This window comes from Hylaeus anthracinus, unplaced genomic scaffold, assembly GCF_026225885.1.
Source record: "Hylaeus anthracinus isolate JK02 unplaced genomic scaffold, UHH_iyHylAnth1.0_haploid 11981, whole genome shotgun sequence".
Classification (NCBI taxonomy): domain Eukaryota; kingdom Metazoa; phylum Arthropoda; class Insecta; order Hymenoptera; family Colletidae; genus Hylaeus; species Hylaeus anthracinus.
In genome coordinates this window covers 6,029,932-6,050,955 of record NW_026534329.1, presented here as the reverse complement: position 1 = coordinate 6,050,955, position 21,024 = coordinate 6,029,932, and the positions used below count along the sequence as shown (strand labels likewise).

Below are 21,024 nucleotides of genomic sequence, written 5' to 3'. Positions count from 1 at the left end.
AGATCTTATCTCATTTGATACGTAGTAGTTGTGTAAATATTGATACGATAAGGGAATATAGTTTACAGTAGTGATAGTGGCTACACTGAAAAATGATTTATCTTGGTCGTTGTTACTTGCGAACATCGAAGTTGAAGTATTCAACCCATAATTGCTTCGTAATTAATTATTTTGATATTCGAAAATAAAAGTATTCTATTGTAAATAACAAAAGCAATTCTACATTTACTTTAATTAACGCTGACCACTTGAATCACTTATTTCAATTTCCGTCTTGCGATATCATTAGTCACAAATATCGTGCGCTTGAATGAGTTCAATAGTTTCGAAATTGACGTAAATAAATTCGTTTCGCAAGATACAGATTAATATTATCTTGTAGGTGTACCCAACTGCGCAATTCTTACAATTAAGTCCGCCCAAGTGTGGTACATTAATGGACAGAGTGCTTGTGTTATTAATTAATATGGTATTTATATGATCCTCTTGTAACTTATTTATATTCTCTAACTAACTCTGATCGAGTTTCTGTGTTTTTGCTCGAGTCATATGCAAGACCATGATAGAAACGAGTGTGTTGTTAGTTTCTTTATTGTTCAGTGAGTAATATTAATACCAGGTGGGACAATCTTTTCCTTTACTCGATTTTCATATCACTTTTTTAATTTTAAATATTCATTATAGTCTCTAACTAACTCTGATCGAGTTTCTGTGTTTTTGCTCGAGTCATATGCAAGACCATGTTAGAAACGAGCGTGTTGTTAGTTTCTTTATTGTTCAGTGAGTAATATTAATACCAGGTGGGACAATCTTTTCTTTTATTCGTTTTTCATATAACTTTTTTAATTTTAAATATTCATTTTAGAAATTTCAATTTCGAAGCTTTGGTTCTAACGTGAGCTACTTGTAAGTACGTGTGATCTTAAACTTACAGAATCACCGATGTCACGCCTCGCTATCGAGACTCTACGATTTAATCTTCCCCAGACGCTCTAATCGCTTCCCGGGTTATCGTCGACTGTGATTTTAAATACATCATTATTCGATCGACATTAAGTAATTATTCCCCTAAAATCTCGTTCAAGGTTACGTTCTGAGTCGTAAGCTACGATTTTTTCCACACTTCTGAACTTCGAAAATCGATTTTCTCTGAAATCGATTGTTTCATCGCATAAATGAATCCTCTAGATCCTTAACAACGTAGTTGCAAAAGTCCCAGGTCGAAATTCGATGCAATAATGGTTTTACAGCTACATATCTGCCTGCGCCTCAGAGGTACACACATAGTAAACCTAAAACTTTAATCATGTTTCTTTCAAAGTTACTTCTTTCACGAAGTAAAAAATTTCAACATTTCGACAGTTTATTTATTCACGATTACAAATTTTTCACCGACTTCGAAAAAGGAAGAGGTTACTCAATTCAACGTATATATATATTTTTATCATCAGAAATACTCCTACTGTTCGGTATCAGTCAGCCACTAGGAGAGCTCTCCAAACTTCGTTAAATTTATTAATGCACCTCACGGAATTAATAGGTTCTCAGATCCAACTTCTTATTTCGTTCTTACCCTTGACTTTTGAATCGTTCCGAAGTGGGTGCTCTTAAAATATCGAATTCTGGAAAAACGCAGACCGAATGAACGATTCAAAGGTTGTCCGTGGAAAACGAGGACTCTCGAGCGGAGAGTTCGTGTGAATTATTCGAGGGCGCAGTTTTCTTTCCTTGGCAGAAGGCTTGGATTTTCATGGAAACCGCAACGAAAAGTGGCGTTTTAAGCAGACGTGGATCCTTGAAGGTAGGCCTCTTTCTCGGGTTGCGTTATCGTGTGATTCACTCGACGAAAACACGCAATATGTACCACGTTAAATGCGTATAACCGTTATTCTAATTACTTTGGGCGTTGCGACGTGTGCGACGTGTCGAATGCAACCAGATTTTAGATTATTTAAATTTTTGAATGTCAAATTGTTGATGTGTAACGTTAGGTGTCCAAATTAATTTTCAGCTGCTAACTTCCGCCGTAATTCTTAAGACCATTGCAAGTTTGATTAATATGTTTTTTCGTAGTAAGAATAAATTACATATTTTTCATTTAGTAATCTTTGGACAAATAACGAATAATCCTTGTCAAGAGCAAACAATTCTTTGGTCAAAAATAATTGGTAGGCAATAACTAAAAAATATATAAAATATAGCATTTTATAAATAATCCGTTCTAACGAAAGGGAACAAATTAATCTTGATTAATATATTAATTAAAAATGTACGAGCATCTCTACACACTTTTTATACAGTTACATATTTATAGAGTATAATACTGTTTATGATTCGTTTGATCTATAGTATTGTACTTGCAAGCAAATATTAAACTAATCCTATTATTAACAATAGAAACTATTAATCATTTCTGCAAACGTTTCCATCCATATTACGACCGAGTACACGTACGGTTATTTAATTAACAACGCGACCCATCTGTACATTGTACGCCATAATTCAGGCGAAAATATTAACCGGTACATTTCCATTAATTCCATGTCTGTTTCAACCACATTTCACTCCGTTAAGATCTTAAAATATCCATAACAGCTAATGCCAACCTTATTCGTCGAAATTTTATTTCAGAGCGTCACCATAGAGATAGCATCCGCGATATATAGGCCTTAAAATCAATTAATATATTTTCCAAGTAATGAATCAAATACACTTTCCAAATCAAAATATTTCTAATTTATTCTACTTTCGAAATTGTTTCGTCAGGCATCGTAGGATATCAAAGTTTTTCGACTAAAATTAAATACTCAAAAACATTAACGAACACTTTGAACGAAACTTTCTTTTTAACAACACTTACCGTTTTTTAGATACTCGAAATAATATAATAGCTTACAATCGCTCGAAAGGGTGTTTTCACATCTTGATCGCTTCAGTGCCGAAGAAAAAGACAGTTTTATTATCTTATCACTCGACCCACGTTTCTGCAAAGTTTCACAGTTTCCGAATTTTCACGTCGCCAAACATTTCGATAGACGTAATTATTGCAATTATTGAGAATAATCCACAGCCTCAGGAGAAAATGTACTATTATAGGGAACAGGTGGTATCTCAAAGATTTATGTGTGAAATGAATTGAAAAAATTATTAAATATATCTGAAAACATACCTAAAATATTCTCAAAATTAAAATTACATAAATCCTTCTCTATAGAAAGAATATCACGAAAAACACTTTTGCCTGCTAATGTGGTTTCTCTTCTTAAGGATAGCGGTGGGGATTGGTGATTAGCAATGATCGTTGAAACAGCTCGTTGATCTTTTCTCCGTTCGCCGGGTGGCACCGGAAACGGGAGCAACACGTGAGCCTCGAGAGGATGGCGTATTGATCCTTACTGCACTACCTGACCTCCTATCCTTTTTCAACCGGCGGTATTATCCTTCCTAAATCTAGCGTCGGAGGGGCCGTAATTGCATTTAGATTGATCGTATTAAGTGTCCGTTTACTTTCAAGTTTAATGCAAGGAACGGATAAAGGTGGAAAAGCGGCGCATTTCGCGCGAGCACCGCGCTGCCGAGAGATATATCTCAAAAATTTCCCCAAAATTATCTTCATACATTTCTTGAAACAAAATGCACTAGCAACGTAAACATTTAATTAACGAAGATAGGGGAAATTGAAGCATTTGAAATAGTAGTGTCTGCTTAACCGGATTCTTCATTGATTCTTTTACTTCGTGAACTTGCTGTCTGCCGTTATCCTTTATTTGTTGAGTGACAGTTTGGTTAATCCAGTAACCAAAATAAATTTTTGATAGACACATCTGTTTGAAAACTATTCGTTTATTTATTTTATTGCTTCAAACCATAAATGGCTTATACAGCATACAATAGTTGTGATAATTACAATTTATTTCCATACAATTCTTATATTACAGTCTTTGAGAAAGCTATGAATAGTTTTTAATCCTTTAATATTCGGTTTACTCAAAAACGAGCGAACGCAATACGGAGAGCGATGTTTGAGAATTATTCATTTACATTACGTATAGTCAGTGTAAGAAGTATTCGTACAGCATCCAATTTAAAATAAAATTAATAAGAAAAGAAATAAGAGGATAGGATTAAATATTTTGGTTAATTATTTCTTCCTCTAAAATTTATTAATAAAACAAATATATGAAGTTTTATTTTGAATTTGTTCCTGTGCGAATACTTATTACACTGACTGTATGTCGTCGCGGTGCCAGTGGAATGCAAAATGTCACCAAATTTTACGAAATGATTATCGTTCGCCACACGTTGCTTATCGAAAATTCGAATGTTTTCAATGTTGTTTGCTATTTTGAATTTTTGCCGTTTGCTCAGAGTCGGATACATTACCGTGCAGGGAAAGAGTACGAGGGGAGTGTTCGGACTGTTTCTTCTCGAGCTTGAAATAACGATCGGGCTAGGGTAGAACAATTTAGTGACGCTACGTGAAAAATAAGAGCTGAAATTCACCAGAAAGCCTGTTATCGGGAGTCGGAGTCGATATATGTTGTATATGGACTTCGCAAAGATATAGAAAGTAATCTTCTAACGTTATTAAGGTCGGGATCGCGATTTACGAGCATTTGACGTGGATATACGTCCCAAGTTCTCTATAGATCAATAATTCACATAAGCTGCAAAATGTTCTCTGTCCTCTCGCGCAAATGTCGCGAACTGCGTGTCATGATTCAGAAACTGATTTCTTTCATTGAAAACGTTCGTTGATATAAAATAATGGTTTTCAATTACATTCTTATCTCAATGTAATTATGATAGTAGAATTCCAATCTAACTCTGACGATTTCTCCTGGACTTTGGTTAAATGGCTTGGTGGGAACAGTGGCAGACTAGATAAATCAGAACCAGATTGGCAATCGAGATAACGTAGTCTAGTTATTGTTAATTAGAATAGCTCGCGTGTTAGTTTGTCTGTGCAAGCAGATGTGTAAATCTTTTTGAGCACGTATGGATAACTAAGGAAAACATTTTATGTTTTGAATTTGCAATTACATCCATTTCTCAATATACAGTCAGTCCCATAAATATTCATACCTTCTATGTCTATTAAAGAAATCTGCCTAAAAAAAAAATTGCAAGTAGTCTCGTTTTGCGAAGCTACACTTTATGTAGCTTTGTGCATTTATTTCATTGTCTCTTTAGACGTAAAATCATTAAAATTAATAATGACGTGAGTAATTTATGTGAAAACAAATTTGAACAATTATTACCGATACTATTCAAAATTAACTGGTTCGCCTCTTTTCAGACGTTGATACTTATAGCAAGCTGAGTTCTTCTATCTCATATTGCGCGCAGCGTAACTTTCCTTCCATGAAACAAAAGTTTGTCCAGACATCACGACGATGTGGAGCTGTAACAAGCGGTTTATTGAACGTGAACGAATATAGGTTGCTGTACAATAGCGGAACGTGTGCGAATGCGACATAACCGTAATACAAAGAGTTAAAAATGGCGAAAGGTTTGCTCTTTTTTTAGACAAGAAGTTCAATCATTCACTGAGTATGACTAGACTTTAGTATAATTTTGCTTGCACAACAATCTATCGACATTTATTAATGTGGAGCAATTTATATAGTAATTACAATAGCAATTAAAAATAATAATGAGTAATAATATATCACTGCTATATTCCGTTACGCAAACAATTGATCCATATTGTGTACATTGTTAGATATACAATTATATATAATTGTGTTTCCAATTGAGCAAAAGTGCTTGTTATTGCCGCATTATTTATTCCAACGTTGAACTATCAACTATGAACTATCAATATATAATATAATATAAATAAGTTTGATTGTACATTTTCGAATGTCCCTAAAATATTCGATGGTGTCACAATTTTACCACGACTCGTATAATCTTTAAAATTACAGCGTGTTACCACGGGGGATGTCCTTTTTCATTATATTTCACGTTCGGTAAATATCAGATCCGTGTTCGTCCAACGGGTGATTCGCTGGAAACTTCTATTTTCCGTGTCTGTTCCGTGCCAGCGCGACGTGCAAACCGATGAAACGAATCTGAAGTGGCAATGCCATTACAGATTCAATCTCCCGGCACAGAGAATGATAAATACATATAGACAGACCGAGTATCAGGGCTTTGCCAAAAGAGCTGTCAGAATGTATATTCGAGGGCGGTTAACCGATTTCGCAAAGCGTCGCGGATATCTGTATAACGATGGATTTGAACCAGTTTGTGCAAACACAAGGGCAGAATCAAAGGGACGATTGATGACCGAACTCTCGATTCGCAGGTATTGTGTTTGATACCGGATGAGCTCGTAAAATCCAATGTCACCGAAATTGAAAAGAGTTAATGGGACACGTGTTATTTTCGATTAGCGCGGTGAGCGTGTACGAAAAATATAATTTCCATCCGAGAGTATCGCTTGCGGTATTTTATATTTTATATTCTATATTTTACACTCGAATAGAACGAAATTAATTGTTTAATAACACGGATCCACGCACCACGGAGGACTTTTATTTCGTTCGAGAATTTATTTTCCGATTGAAATAATAATATCTAGTCAAGTAAACACTTTGTTACGTAATATTTTACCGAATATTTTATGTGCCACGGATAATTTTCCGGCGTTGCGTTGGGCATTATTCTTTCTTTTGCAACCAGTCAAAAACACGAAATACCGTGACGTCCATTAAACGCAGCTCGACGTACACCGGAATCCATTATTATGGAGATTTGTATTAAACATAGCGTGATAAAAGTTTCATAGAAACGCAACGAAACGCGGCGACATTTTGAATTGTCATTTTAAAGTGAAATGTATTAATGGCCGCTGCGCGTTTGTATATTGCGACTCGCGCGGAAAAATTTATTCGTTCTGGAACGTGTAACGGTGACGTATCTGTTTGCAGGTGGTGACAAATATTGCGTACCTTTGTTTGCATTTGTTCAAATGATTTGTTGCTACAGTGAATGCTTAAAACGTGATGCACAGTATTAACGCGTTTGTATTACATATTTTACGTATAAGTTTGAAGCAATTTAAATAGCTATTAAAGTAACAATAGCTTGTTTTTTGGAAATATATTTGTCATGATAAGAGTCTTGACAAGCTTTATGAACTCTTTGTATGATTTTATAATTCATATAAGTTGTAAAGAATTTCTAATTTCTTGTTTTTAATTCGTTCTTTTTTTCACTTTTTAAGTTTATATTACACAAAGATGTTCTTGAAGAGGATTCAAAATAGATTCATTCGGCAGATTCGTTTTCGAGTATAATTAAATAATATCACAAGTTTGCTAATTATCCTTGCTATTAGGAATGATGCTGACACGGCAGTATACAAGTGTTGTCTTTATTTATGTTGTCGAGATAGTTAGGAAATGCACTCCAAGACTTATGACTTCTCTAAAGTTTCCGTGTCGACCTGTCAAGTACAGCGCGCGGCGGAAATTTCGTAAACGTTTTGCATTACATGCAAACTTGCGGAAAACGTTTTCATCTATTCAGTGTTGTGTCTGTAAAATTTCTTTCAAGTTCTCAGCTTTTTCATTTATTTTATTTTTACGAATCTCTTCGCAGTAATGACACGTAGTAACGTCGGTAATGACGTCCAGACATTGGAGGAGAATTTAAATTCCTTCAGTTAATAATTTGCATGATTTCAGTTCCAGAACCTAATAATTATAATGACGATTATAGCTAATTGGTTTTTTCAGATAGATCTTGACTTGGCGATTACAATTACGGCCATTTTGATTCTTAACTGCTCTCTTTACCCAAGGGTCAAAAACTGAAATGGTTCAAAAAGTGTTTTTTTTTGTACGTGGAGGAACATTATAGCATCAGGACCGAAATCTACTGTCTGAGAAGGTTTGGGGTAGCTTTTGATAGGGGCAGCAATATTGAATATCGTTAATGTGTGTACTGTCTAAATAAATTTGCGGTAATTTTTGATGGTGGCAGCAATATTGAATACCAATATTATAGGAATATTAACACTTTATTTACCGGGAGCCTATTTATAGGCTTTTTAATTGCAGTATTTAGTTATTTGAATTTATTTACTATGTTGATGGTTGTCTACTTACAATGTTCAGTGCTTGGTAACAGACTTGGCTTTCAATGTAGCTAGTAACAGTATGGAGGAATTATTGTCAGCCTAGATTGGCATATGCTACTGTAGAAAATTCTTTTTTGAATTAAAGTCTGCTTCTGGATAGCCCGGTAGATAAAGTGTTAATGTACATACTGTCTACACGGAAATACTGTCTGATAAGGTTTGGGATAGTTTTTGATGGGGGTTGCAATATTCAATACTGTTAATGTACATACTGTCTACACGGAAATACTGTCTGAGTAGATTTTTAATATTTATTGATGTCTTTTTCTTAAACTCAACCCGAATACTTACGGGACTGACTGTACATAATCTTAAACATCGACGGTCTTTCCGTAGTATTTCGTGCAATTTTATTAAGAAATTTGAACGTTGTGGGAAACCAACATGGAAACACATACGTAAGGCAATTCCCGTAATACCTAAACGCAATGGATTGGATTGGATTCGAGTGATAGAATGACAAATCGCAAAGGACAGTCGGGGGAAGTGCATTTGTGGTGGACTTGGCGATGATCCAGGCACTTTGAAAGGCTCATACGTGCTGATAATGGCGTGGCCATCGTTTCTCTTATGGCGCAAGCCAACCAACGAATCGTCGGTGAACAGTCCTATTCTTTCTCTGCACTTTCGTGAATCATTTCGCGTCGATTTCGTTCCGGCTGGAGAGAAACTCGCTGGTGGTACAGCGAACGCCTCGTCGACTTTAAAAATTTAAAGCAACCGCGGCTAGTTCGTTCGCTCGAATTAACTGATACAGAAAGCCCGGGCATAGTTGCTTAAACTTTTTCGGTATCTTTCCCTTGTTAGAGAAATTCTTGTCGGGGAAACTCTGAGCGGTGTACAGGCTGTATACGAAATACAAAACATCTTTCGCCACTTTCGAATACATACAGGCTGTACGAAGCTTTCATAAGTCTGGGAGTTACCTTAAGGCTTCGCAAAGTTTCGCAACCCTGCAGGACCTCGCGAACTATCTGAAACGTTGGAGTTGTAAAACATGGGAAAACATCGACGTCGAACCATGATGGATATCCTGAGGCACGCGGTTTATTCATAGTTTTGTTATTAGTTGCTGGGACGAATTATGATTTTAGTTAAAGTTGCTTTGTCTACAATTGTGTCCGCGGGAGTTTTAAGTCTGTTATATTTACAGTTGAAACGGCGAAGTAAATAATGACGAAGAAAAGAGGTCAGTTCGTATTCAATACTTTACAAGTTTGATATTTACAGAGGTGCATTTTGTAGACCAGTTTATTATTCTGTAAAATTAAACGAAAATGTGTCATTTAAATATACACAAAATAAACCAAAATCTGTTGAATAAAAGAAGCGCATATAATTCCTACCTTATTGATAATATATACGTAATTGTTACGAATATAGATGCAAAATTATTTTCAAATACACAGTATTCATTTGAACAAATGATTATTTGTTAGTTTATTCTTAAGATTACAATAGTTCGTGAGATTGTATGATTTTCTCTTTTCGGTAAATTATAGCAAGAATACCTTTGTTATATTTATATTTATACAACGTTTCGGTCTTACGTTAATAACAACGTGTCTCGATATATTTGTGCTCTAATGTACCAAAAAAAAAAATGATAATACACACGTGAAACATTAATATGTGTTACGCTGATAAAGATAATTGCGCATGTGGAATGGTGTTTAAATCATCGGTGTGATGGCGTAATTCCGGAGGAGGAAATTACACAAAATACCTGCGAGCAATTGACCATTAGCGTTACCTTGGAGGGTTCACTGATGGGATGACCTACCGATCGATATACTGGGACAGATGCGAAAGTGCATCGGCCCTGATGTTGGCGTAGGTCCAACCACTTCTGAGCTCTTACAGATGCTGACGACGGTGCAAAGATTTTTCCCGAAACAGGTCAATTCTTACCTGTTATAAATACTAGAAATCGATTAATCGAGAGCAGACATTATAAATTAAGAAATTTAATTTTAGTTTACTCGATACTATCAGCTCGATCTGTAATATGTGGTGGTGACTCGAGTAGTTTTAGTTTATGGAATTAAATAATGAATGCGAAAGGTTGTTTATTCTCGAATATTTTGCGGTATATATAGGTCATTTCAAATTTACGAAAAAAATACAAGACAAAATATTAAAATTCGTCTGTTGCAAAATTTTTGGATTTCTCGGGAAAAAGGTTAAATTTTTCAAATTTTTGACACTTTATATTACGATAAGAGCAAAGTTACATTGCGACAAAATGAAAAATATATATTTTAGGTGACTCACTCTGTACACGTTTGAAAAATGAGCAAGGATTAGAAGGAACGTTCAAGTGCACACCTTTGATGGGAGAAGTTTAGCAAGAGAAACCAGCTTTCAATGAAACGTAGCCATAAATGGAGAAAAATGAAAATTCCTTTGATAGACACATACATATGTACGTGAAAACGGTTCCTACAAGTCCACACAGACCCATCACACTTTGACGAGTTTGAAACCCTTCGGAACTTCATATATTTTTACGTATTCAAGATCTCGAAAGCTTCGGGAATCTCGCTATAAAGAAGGTACCTTTTCCTTTGCGTCGCGAGGTTCGAGATGAAAAGTTTCGGGTCGATTGATGATTAAAACCATATGTGGTTGGAATAATTCGCTTTCTCAGTTTCAAGCACACCTCTGAAAAATGTGTGAGCTTCGATGCTAGGATGTTTATTGCTTGGCATTACATTTCCTTTGGTTTTAGAGGGGGATCTCCACCAATTAAAACTATGGAAAAAGGTGATATTACGATTTTACGGTGCAAAATCAAGTTGTTTATGTTTCAAAAGAGTTTATTAACTGCTCAGATTTCTCGACTGAAAATCATCATTTAGAATATTACGTTATTAACGTATTTCGCGCGACAGCAATCTTCGAACTCCGGATATATGTTTCTCAGATTACGTTTGGAAATTCATAACTCGCAGAACCATCGGTGAGGAACGTACTATATACATATGCAGTTCTCGTGTCCCACTTCAAATCTGAAACTTCGCAAATAACCAATTCACGTGTCGTGCTCCAACAACATGCAGAACCTCAAAGGTCTTACGCAGAAGCAGTTGCAGCTTGACGTTGCATAACGGATCTCCGAGGTCAAAGACCGTATGTCAAAGACTGTATATCAAACGCCAAGTCAACAGTTAAATCATTGTATTTCGAGCTGACTAGGAATACTCACGATTTACAGTACCAAACGAAAGCCTTAGGCCACTACATCTTTTACATTTTTAATCGCTAAAGAAAGAGTATCTGCTCTTCCTTTAGCTCATATATTTCATTTTATCAATATTATTATACGTTGTAACGTCCGAAATTAGGTAAAAATAGTCTAAATTCATAGGAGTATTTATCTGCTTTATCAGTTTTCATCTACTTTATCATCAGAAATATTGTGAAAACATTGAACAAATTTATAAGATATATTTACACAATTTTAATTCATTAAAAAAGTTAGAATGCTTGTTAATACTTGTTCGGAATAACTGCGCACTTCCATCTCTTGAACGTCGCAGCTGATATCAGGGCGTGTTCATCTTTGCACCATAATACCATCTCGAACCGATCTTAAACTTAGCAATTTAAGTAATGAAAACTTTAAGACGCGAAGTTAGTTTTCTCGAGCTTTCAAGTTTCACCCATTATAGAATATACTAGCGTGCTCCAGAAACGAAAGTTATATATGATCCATATTTTTTAGGGCTCCTTTATTAGGTATAAGGGTTTAAAAATTTGTGACGCCATTTTGGGACAACTGTTACTTTTTGGCGTTTATACGAAACTGTGGAGACGTTGAATCTATTAAAGAACAAGGTTTAGGAAGTTTGGATTACATTTACATAAATATATGTTAGTGAAATAAATATATAGTGTACATTTCTTGTTATTGTATATATATACTAGTGTATATATGTACATATAATAGAATTGTGAAAAATTATCATAAAGATTTAGTATGTTTACGAAGTCTCACACTAATTGGTCATTTAGTAGGTGCAGTTTGAATTTTCACGCAAACAGACAGGGCAGTTTTTTATTTGAATTCTTTTCGTTTCTCTTTTAGAAATTAATTGTCTTAAATTAGAGTTGGGCGTAAATCAAACTTTTGTTGTTAACGTATGCTATTCGAACCCTCTGTGACTATTAAAGAAATTTGTCTAAATTAAATGATAGGTTTGATGTTTCCAAATCCATGTTTCCTTATAAATATGTACACGAATAAACTTTACTTTGAAACATAACGTCTATCATATAATTTAGGTAAATTTCTTTAATAGACATAGAAGGGTACGAATATTTATGGAATTGACTGCACATCCCAGTACACGTATCTAGCTGACATTGGAAAAATTACAATTGAGACTCACGAGAACATATGTATGTTAAAAAAGAAATGAACTTCTTCAATGAACGTAGAAGGTGCGAATACTTACGAGTCTGATTGTGTACGTTCCACTAGGGTTAAGTAATGAAAACAAATAAAAATTGTAGACTGGCCTGAGTTCGAGGTACATTGGAAGTTAGTGCCTGATTTTTTTCGCCGTGATTGGACATTCGCGAATGGTCGAATAAACACGCAGGAGCGTAATTTCTTGTGCCTAATGTAATTACGGTTGAACCGAGTTTATAAATACGAAGAGAAGTAAGTGTCCCATGCGCGCAACGAGTTAACAATTACGCATGGCTCCCAAGAGGCTAATGCCGCGGCGGAGAGTCCACCGCTGAAAGTTAACTCGGAGAAATTACGGAATTGCTTATCTCGGGATTAGCATCGCGTTGCGTTAAGAACAAATTGCACGAATTTGCGGGAGAAAAACATCGCGATAGGCCACAACCCAACTGCCTGTTGCACCCTCCGGTACTTTCCTTCACTTTCCTTCATCGTGTTCTTCTTTCGCTAAATAACCGGCACTTGGAATAGGTATTTTGCCGAGAACTTTCTTAATTAACGCATCGAAGAAGTTTGTTTTTCGAACTCATTTCTCGCGAAAGACAACCGCCGGTCCTGGAAATAAACATTTTCGAACGATTTCCCTTTTTTAACGTATTTGTGGCTTTGTCTGGAATCATTGAATTTGTAATACATTCATTAGTGTGAGAAGCTTTTTTAGTTCTCACTACTTTACTCGCAACAAAATTATATTTTCCGTACATTATCTGGCATGCAATAATTTTTATAAAATGTTTTCTTTAAAGCTTCTTTTTTTTTTATAGATATTGAACCATATAAACGAAACACTCTGTAGATAACTATTTACAACTAACAATTCAATCTCTGTCTTGCAACTTGAACTTCATGGTTCAGTTCTATTTTCATACAACACTTTCTTTCACGTTTACACCATAGATATCGTACCCATCTTCAGCAAGCGTAATTCAGTTTTGCTGTCGAGAATTCATTTAATTTGCTTAGTTGTAAATGAGTTTCCCAAAACATAACGAGTTCGAGGGTGATCTTCCTTTCCGTTTACAGCTTTTTAATGACATCGTAAAACGAGAATACCCGCTTCTCCCATCTTTATGTTACTGTAAAATTCCTCCAGGCTCGATTTCGCGCATTTCTTGATTCTCGACGTAATAATAGATGCTGTGATTTTATCGATGCGATTTATGAACCGCCGGCATCCCATCTCTAGCCTGCCAGACTAATAACGATCGCCGAGAGCAATCTTACGGTTCTGCGATTCGAATTTCAAATTGCCAGTGCATCATCGACAACGAGGAAAGTATATGTATCTTTGATATGGCACCTTTAACCATTATAGAATGTTTAGGAAAATGTATACAGATGTACAAGATAAAGTAGGCACTAATGGACGTAGGATAATCTAATACAAACAAAAGAAAGTCTTCAGAGGTAATAATTTGAAATAGGGAGACCGAAAAGTAATTCAAATATCTTCGACTTGGAAAAGTTTTTCAATGAAAACTCGAAGAACTTTTTTATAAAGGGAATCGAACAACTGCTTTTACACTGGCAAAAAGTGTTAGAAAATGATGGAAATTATTTTGTCGATTAGTATTTAAGATTTCTTTAGTAAATAAATACTGATAAAATTTTCGAACTAAGGATATCGATTAAAAAGTAATTCACTCGTGAGCATATGTCGCTTTAAAATTGTTTAATTATTTTGAACGTACATAGTGTAAATAATATCAGTTCCAGAATATCAGAATCTTTCTCTGTCGTAATGGCTAAAATATACATAAAAAGACTGTTTAAAGACAATGCTTTGTTTGCAAAATGCATAGAAATGTAAATAATTTGTTATTTCTACCTACCAGACAAGTAACCTACGCCAAGTGCAATCTCACGGGTTTGCGATTCGAATTTCAAATTGCCTCTGCATCATCGACTACAGGTTGAGCATACGTTCGATATGGCTCCTTTAGCGAGCACGGTCCGTGAACACGATTTTACTGCTGTCTTTGAACTATCGTAAAGTGCAAGAGCACGAGACCTCGGTAATAATTTTTTTACTTGTTTCCGCGAAATAAAATGCTACAGTCACAGTATTTTCTCATGAGCTCGTGCCAGCGCGTTAACGCTTCTTTATGGTTCAGCTGACTCTCGGTCCTAGTTTCTCATTAGCATTCTATCGTTAATAATATTCGTGTATATTTTCAGCAGTTTTACTCCCTTCCAGGTTTTTTCTCATTTTACTTATTATTTTCTCTGTATTTTCTTCTTGTTTTGATGATCCGGACGTTGTTATTGGAAAACGAAATTTGTAATTTAAAGTTCACCGATCCAAAGGTTGCGAATGCGAAAACAGGAATTTACTTAATTATTGGAATCCGAAAAATTCAGTTTTTGTTTCACTTAAGATAAACTTTATCGTTAATTAAATCAAATTCTTCCTACAGATCTAATGTTTCTTATGAAATTTGAGTTTATTTTTAAATCTGATTTTTCGATTAACGAATAATTGATTATTGTGCAAAATCGATAACTTCGTTTATGTTGTAAGGTTAAAAAAACTGAATTGACTTTATTCCGGTTCAAATAAACATTTTCACTAAAAAAAGTATTTTTTTTATGATCGTTTGGTATTTCCCCTGAAAGTTTAACGTACGGTTCAAGAGCAATCAATGCGTATACTGTGACTATATTTATCTTCTTTACAGAAGTCAGTGAACTTTTGAAGGGTTGAGATCAAAAGGGTTATAAATTTCCTCGAGGGTGGCTTTTCACGTAGAATTTGAATTCAGCGACCCTTTCAACCTTTAAAAGTATTCCTATTGCAACTATAACTAATGAAATATTTTGTTGAAAAAATACCAGGGTTCCTCACTTTGCTTGTGCAAATATTCTATAAATTTAAAGTTAGATAGTATGATAGAGATCGTAAATTAAAACTCATGGTTTTACCATTTATTTACACTGTGTATTTTTTTTGAAACTTTAATTAAAATACATGTGCGTACAGTTTGAAACGAAGTAGAAAATTTATGAGCTTGTGAAATTTAAAAAATCGTATAATCTGTCGATACAAAGATTGTGCAAAATTATTATTCGAAAGACTTCCTGTGCAGAAACTTTCGGTCGAGTGGTTATATCGAACAGTTCCGAAGCTTTGCGTTGTATCGTATTTCGGTTTTCAATCGGAACGCAATCGACGGGTTCAATTTGTCTACAACTCCAATCGTTCGGGATATTCTTTCACCCGTGACCGAAATAAAAAAGATTACGATCCATGAAAGCTTTTACTGGCAAATACATGCTTCTCCATTTAACATTAAAATGCTCTGTCTTTGAGCTTTTTGACATTTCAGCGACCGATGCATTCACGAGAAAATCGTGTATGGTGCATTTTACAAATGCGCGTGACAATGATCGTTGTTTATCGCAGTCGATGACGGATTCACTACACCGCATGCTTCTTGATCCAATCAAGGTACGCGCTGACACGCGTGTACACAGAAGGATACACTACATCGGCACAATTTCTCGAAAAGGATACCAGACCAGCTAGTTTTCCACGTACCATCAATGGACCGCCGGAATCACCCTAAATGGAACGCATGGTTTAGTTTTAAATAAACTATGTTTAATTGTTAAAAGATATCAGAATGGACAGAAAACAGACGATACCATAATTGCAAAATATTCGTGGATCATATAACAATCGAGGGATGTGCAATAAGAGGGACTTCCATTTTTATATGACTTTTAGCTTAGAACATAATCATGGATTTAAAACATTTCTTTTTTTGTCGTGCAATAAGGAAGAAAATTTGAAAAAATGAAGCTACCTTCTCATTGCAGCACGCCCCTTAATTTCTTTGAGGGAAGTAACTCAAAAATGAAGAATACAATTGTCAAAGAGTAGTATTCTCTTTGAACAAATCGATCTTAAATATTCGCGGTGCTATTGTGCACCGCTTGACGGTCGTGTCTGACCATTACTCGATGTTTCTACTTACTTTCGATGCATCATACACATATGGGCGTACGGCATCATTTCTTCTCTTTCTATATCGACATTTTCTGTCTCATTAGTGTCAGTTTAAATAGATAATTCTCTTAACAATATTTTCAAACATCAACACAAGTAGAAATAACGTGCAATGGTCAGGCGCGTGTGTTACGAATTTTCGATGTCGATTATTTTGTAAATGGAACTCCCCATTGAAAAACTTCATTCGATATTTTCGATTAATTTTTGTACGAGGAATCGCGAAATATCCTTGGTTATACCAATCATCCCAGCTTGTTCTGTATATCGATGGAATAATAATAATAGTACTTTAATTATGGGAATAAACCCTTGATATAAGGTACTTGAATTTTCAATAGCATCTAAACTGATTTGAACGAAAGAGACTTACTTTGCAATGTCCCCGTACAGCATTAGGGTCGTATCCGCACAGATGTGTATTATAAATGTGGTACGAATCCGACCAAACCTTACTACAGTATTCCTGGCTCGCAATCGTGATGTTTACCCAGTGCAAAAGGTTCGTTCTATCCGCTTGATACTGCAACGTTACGGCGCAATGTTACGATACGTTTTTATCAATTTTTACGAAAATTTGTTAAAGCTTGAATTATTAGCGTATCGCTCGAGGTGTTAGATAAGCATATTGGTGCACCGCTTTAACCGGAGTAAAGTCTAGTGCTACATTTACCGAGAGCCAACCGAATCCAGAGACTATAGCTGGGTCATTAGTTTTAACGACTTCATTCGTATCGGGCAGAGGTACGAACGATATCAGAGTGGATTTCACGAACGGAGTTTTCACCTGCGCAAAATTTCACATCATTATTTACGGTAATACGTGCACTGAGATATTGTAAGCTTTTCTATTTTTCATGCAAAATAAAATCATTGCAAATGTTCCTACTAAAATTGAACCTTCATAGGAATTTATATTACTCTCCAAATATTGTAATACATTTCGTCTTATATTTCGAGGTGAAAGAATTCAAATGTATTTCAAATGATCTACCTTGATCAGAGCGATGTCGTTCACCCACGTGTCTGAACTATTGTATCTTTCGTGCATAGAAATCTTGTCCACAGCATAGTTTGATCCAGGTTTCGTCAAATCGACCGTACCAGCAACGACCTTGATTTCTTGCGCACGTTTGCTGTAAACGATATTGCCATTTTATTCGAGTTTGACTTATCTTTATATTTATATAACAATTATAAATACAATACTCCGAATTTAAATAGAACACGATTCTCGTAAAAGAAATTAGATTTGTTTGTATTGCTTACAGATTTGTCGACCACAGGAAATTGCATACTAAAGTAAAATATAGTACTGGGAGAATATAAAACAACCTACCCATCTACACAGTGAGCCGCAGTTATAACGTGGTACTTATCAAGAACTGATCCGCCGCAAAAATGTCTCGAGGAACTCGCAGTTTGGAGAGAGACCTAAAAACAAATTTTGAAGTATCTTCGGAACTGTTTCTTCAAATTAATGAATAACACGAGATATTATTTCTCAAGAGAAAAAGATTATTTGAAAAGAATATTTCACGCTTACTTGGTAAGGAATTTCACCTGGCTTTGCCACTATTCCCCCTATGATCCTTGATTCGAATTCAGCTGTAATAATACAGACAAATAATAATTATTATGGCAACGGAGAATAAGGAAATTAGTAATTAGGAAATATTAAGCCATAATAAGAAATACTTCTTTTCATTTCAGTTAAAATAAATTCTGTTTCGTTCTCAAGAGTGAAATGAGACACATGCTATATAAAAAGAGTAAACGGAAAATAAATATTGGTTTTTGAGGCACGGAACTCAGAAATACTACGCGTAGTATTTAGACTCACCGTTGGCCAAAGCTAGAAGTGCCGAAAGGATGAAAGTAGTTAGTGCCGCCATGTTCAGACGTTGTCACTTACGAGTCTACTACTCAGATTCACTTACTTCGTAGCATTTATAGGTTTAATCTGATTGCAATCATCGCAAGATTAGATACGTTAATAAAGACATTGATTATAATTCCGTTTCTCCTCAGATAAGATAAGCTACTAAATTGTTTGAATTTCATATAAAAACTTAAAGTAAACTCAAATTTTGATGTTATTTAAATTTGAATCAAGGAGTAAAAATATCAATAAAATAGAAGATTGATAGCAAAAGTGCAAGTGTGTCTTTTTTGAGTAATTTAAATGTTTGGTTCATCTGTATATCTTCGAGTAGATTGACGTTCCCCTTGAGAAGTCTTAAGGAGAATTATCTATTAATGATTAAACTCTTATCTTTAAATCAAATGATTATTTTTGATCTAATTCATTTTTTAAATAGATTTATTACAGATATTTTTAACATAACCGAAGTATCGAATTGATGGTTATATAAAAAGCAGCTTTGGGCGTTCTTTACCAGTTACGAGTTTCTGCGTCGGAGCACGTTTCCTTGGCCATTTTCTTCGTTTTTACTCCAGGCCTGCCAGTCGTTAAAAAATAAAGGAATGAGATAAATTACTTGCGCGTGCACAACACCTTCACTTTAGTTTAATCGATTACGTGCCCTGATGGGAAATTATTTCATCACCGACAGAAAAAAAGAACTGAAACGTTGACGCGTTCTTAATGAAGCAATCATTTTCAAAGGCAAGATTGATCGAGGTAATCGTCTGCAAATATTTTAAAGCTTTTTGACTTTTACATAAACTTAATATGGACAGTTGAAGAAGGATGTTAAAAAGTGGTCGGTTTTGGGGTAGCTGCAGTGTCTAAATTATTGATAAGCCATCATTACTTCGATTTCTATCGAATTTAGTGGTACTAACCAGTACCTGTATTAAGAACCAGCAACATTTAAAATTAGCGATTAAAAGAAAAATCAACGTTGGCAAACAGGCTTCTGTAAAGAAAAATTCTGATAGGATAGAAAGAATTATGGGTGGAAAGGAATTCCACTTACGGAATTCACTAAAGATTGCAGAAAGATCACAGTAAAAAATGGACTATCATTGACTGATATGCATGTAGCTCTGTGTATTAGATCCTCCAACGAAGCTTTCGGCTCAATCCCATTTTGCTAATGTTCAACCAAATATAATAATTTCTATAGGAAATACAAGCCTTCTCGTACCACGTTACTAAAAATACGTGAATTAAGTAAAACTAGAATTTGAGAACTGTGTAAAGGTATTCTTTAAATGTTAAGCTTAAAGAAAACACAAAGAAGAAGTAAATGTTGTGTTCCCCTTTTGAGCGAGGTTAATGTTTATCGTCCAGCTGTATTATCGTCGAAAGCGTCGACATTGTTGTACGTTCGTAGGAACAACTCGGAAATGTCGAAGTTTTCATAAAACTGCAATAAAAGATGAACAAAGCAGGTGGGCAAAATGGCGAAATCGAAGTAGCAATGTCGGGGTCTGCGGGGTTCGATAACGATTGAACGATTTGTGGCGTCTAAGGCGAACCGAGGCTACGCACTGAACCGGCAAAAAGGGTTGAAATTGGCTCTCTTGGGAAAGCTGTTCTTGTATACCGGGAAGGTCTAAAGGAGAGCCATATGTAAGGTATATACAAAATACAGATATACAAATTATCTTAACTTGAGCAGATTCTAAAAACAGATTGCGACCTTGAGGTTACGTTTCTCAAAGAGGCTTTAAGATTTCACTTTTTTTTTTTTTTTTTTTTAAATAAAACAGATATTGTGGAACGTGGCTTTCCTCTTGGTGTTGGTGTTTTTTTAAGTATGTTGTTAAGTATTAACGTTTCAAAGTTACACGTTGTTTTATTTTAGTTACGTGAAATAATTGGGGGATGAAAGTTTTTAGGAAAGAGAATTTTCATACAGTAGAAGTTTATCATTTTTTATAAATATTTGTGGGGAGGTGGAATATATCACGACATTCTTGTGTATAATATAATGATTATTTAATATATATATACTTAATAAGTATTTATTACATATTTTGAATGACGACGTTACTTTCAAACTTTCAAACCTTTTCATCCTCACTCACTGATATTCAAAAATAACTCTCACGATATTTATGCATCTATTTAAAATAATCTTGTTGATTGGTTACTCGTTGCTGACAAAATATACGATATAAATTTCTTAACAAAAGAATATTATTTCACTTCATATTGATTTCATGTGTTTTTTTCTGAAATTCGTGTTACTCCAGAACAGAAACAAGAAAATAAATAATTCCTGATTTCATGGTTTTATTTCTCTGAAACAACATCAGGCAGTAAATTTACGTAGACTATTAGTTTAGGTAATACCGTAATCGCCTGATCTCAACCCCTACCATTCGCGTATCCACACTCGAGCCACTGCCTCGGGATCTTATTAAACTTATTGAGCTATGCGTGCGCGTAAAGTGAAGAACCGGAAAGCAGTG

The 21,024-nt window shown here is 35.0% G+C and overlaps 2 protein-coding genes across 2 annotated transcripts in view; one reads left to right on the top strand and one right to left on the bottom strand.

Moving 5' to 3' along the window:
* The window catches only part of LOC128885779 (uncharacterized), a 253,435-nt gene that overhangs the window by 31,470 nt on the left and 200,941 nt on the right, over positions 1-21,024 (top strand). The gene's annotated exons all lie outside the window — the stretch shown is intronic.
* On the bottom strand, positions 15,540-18,579 carry LOC128885797 (chymotrypsin-2-like). The gene is made up of 7 exons (XM_054140097.1): positions 18,482-18,579; positions 18,185-18,246; positions 17,978-18,072; positions 17,633-17,774; positions 17,312-17,425; positions 17,012-17,161; positions 15,540-16,191 (listed from the first exon to the last, which is right to left on the bottom strand). Exons 1-7 carry the CDS (start codon positions 18,531-18,533, stop codon positions 16,048-16,050), a joined length of 759 nt encoding a protein of 252 aa, XP_053996072.1. The 5' UTR covers positions 18,534-18,579; the 3' UTR covers positions 15,540-16,047.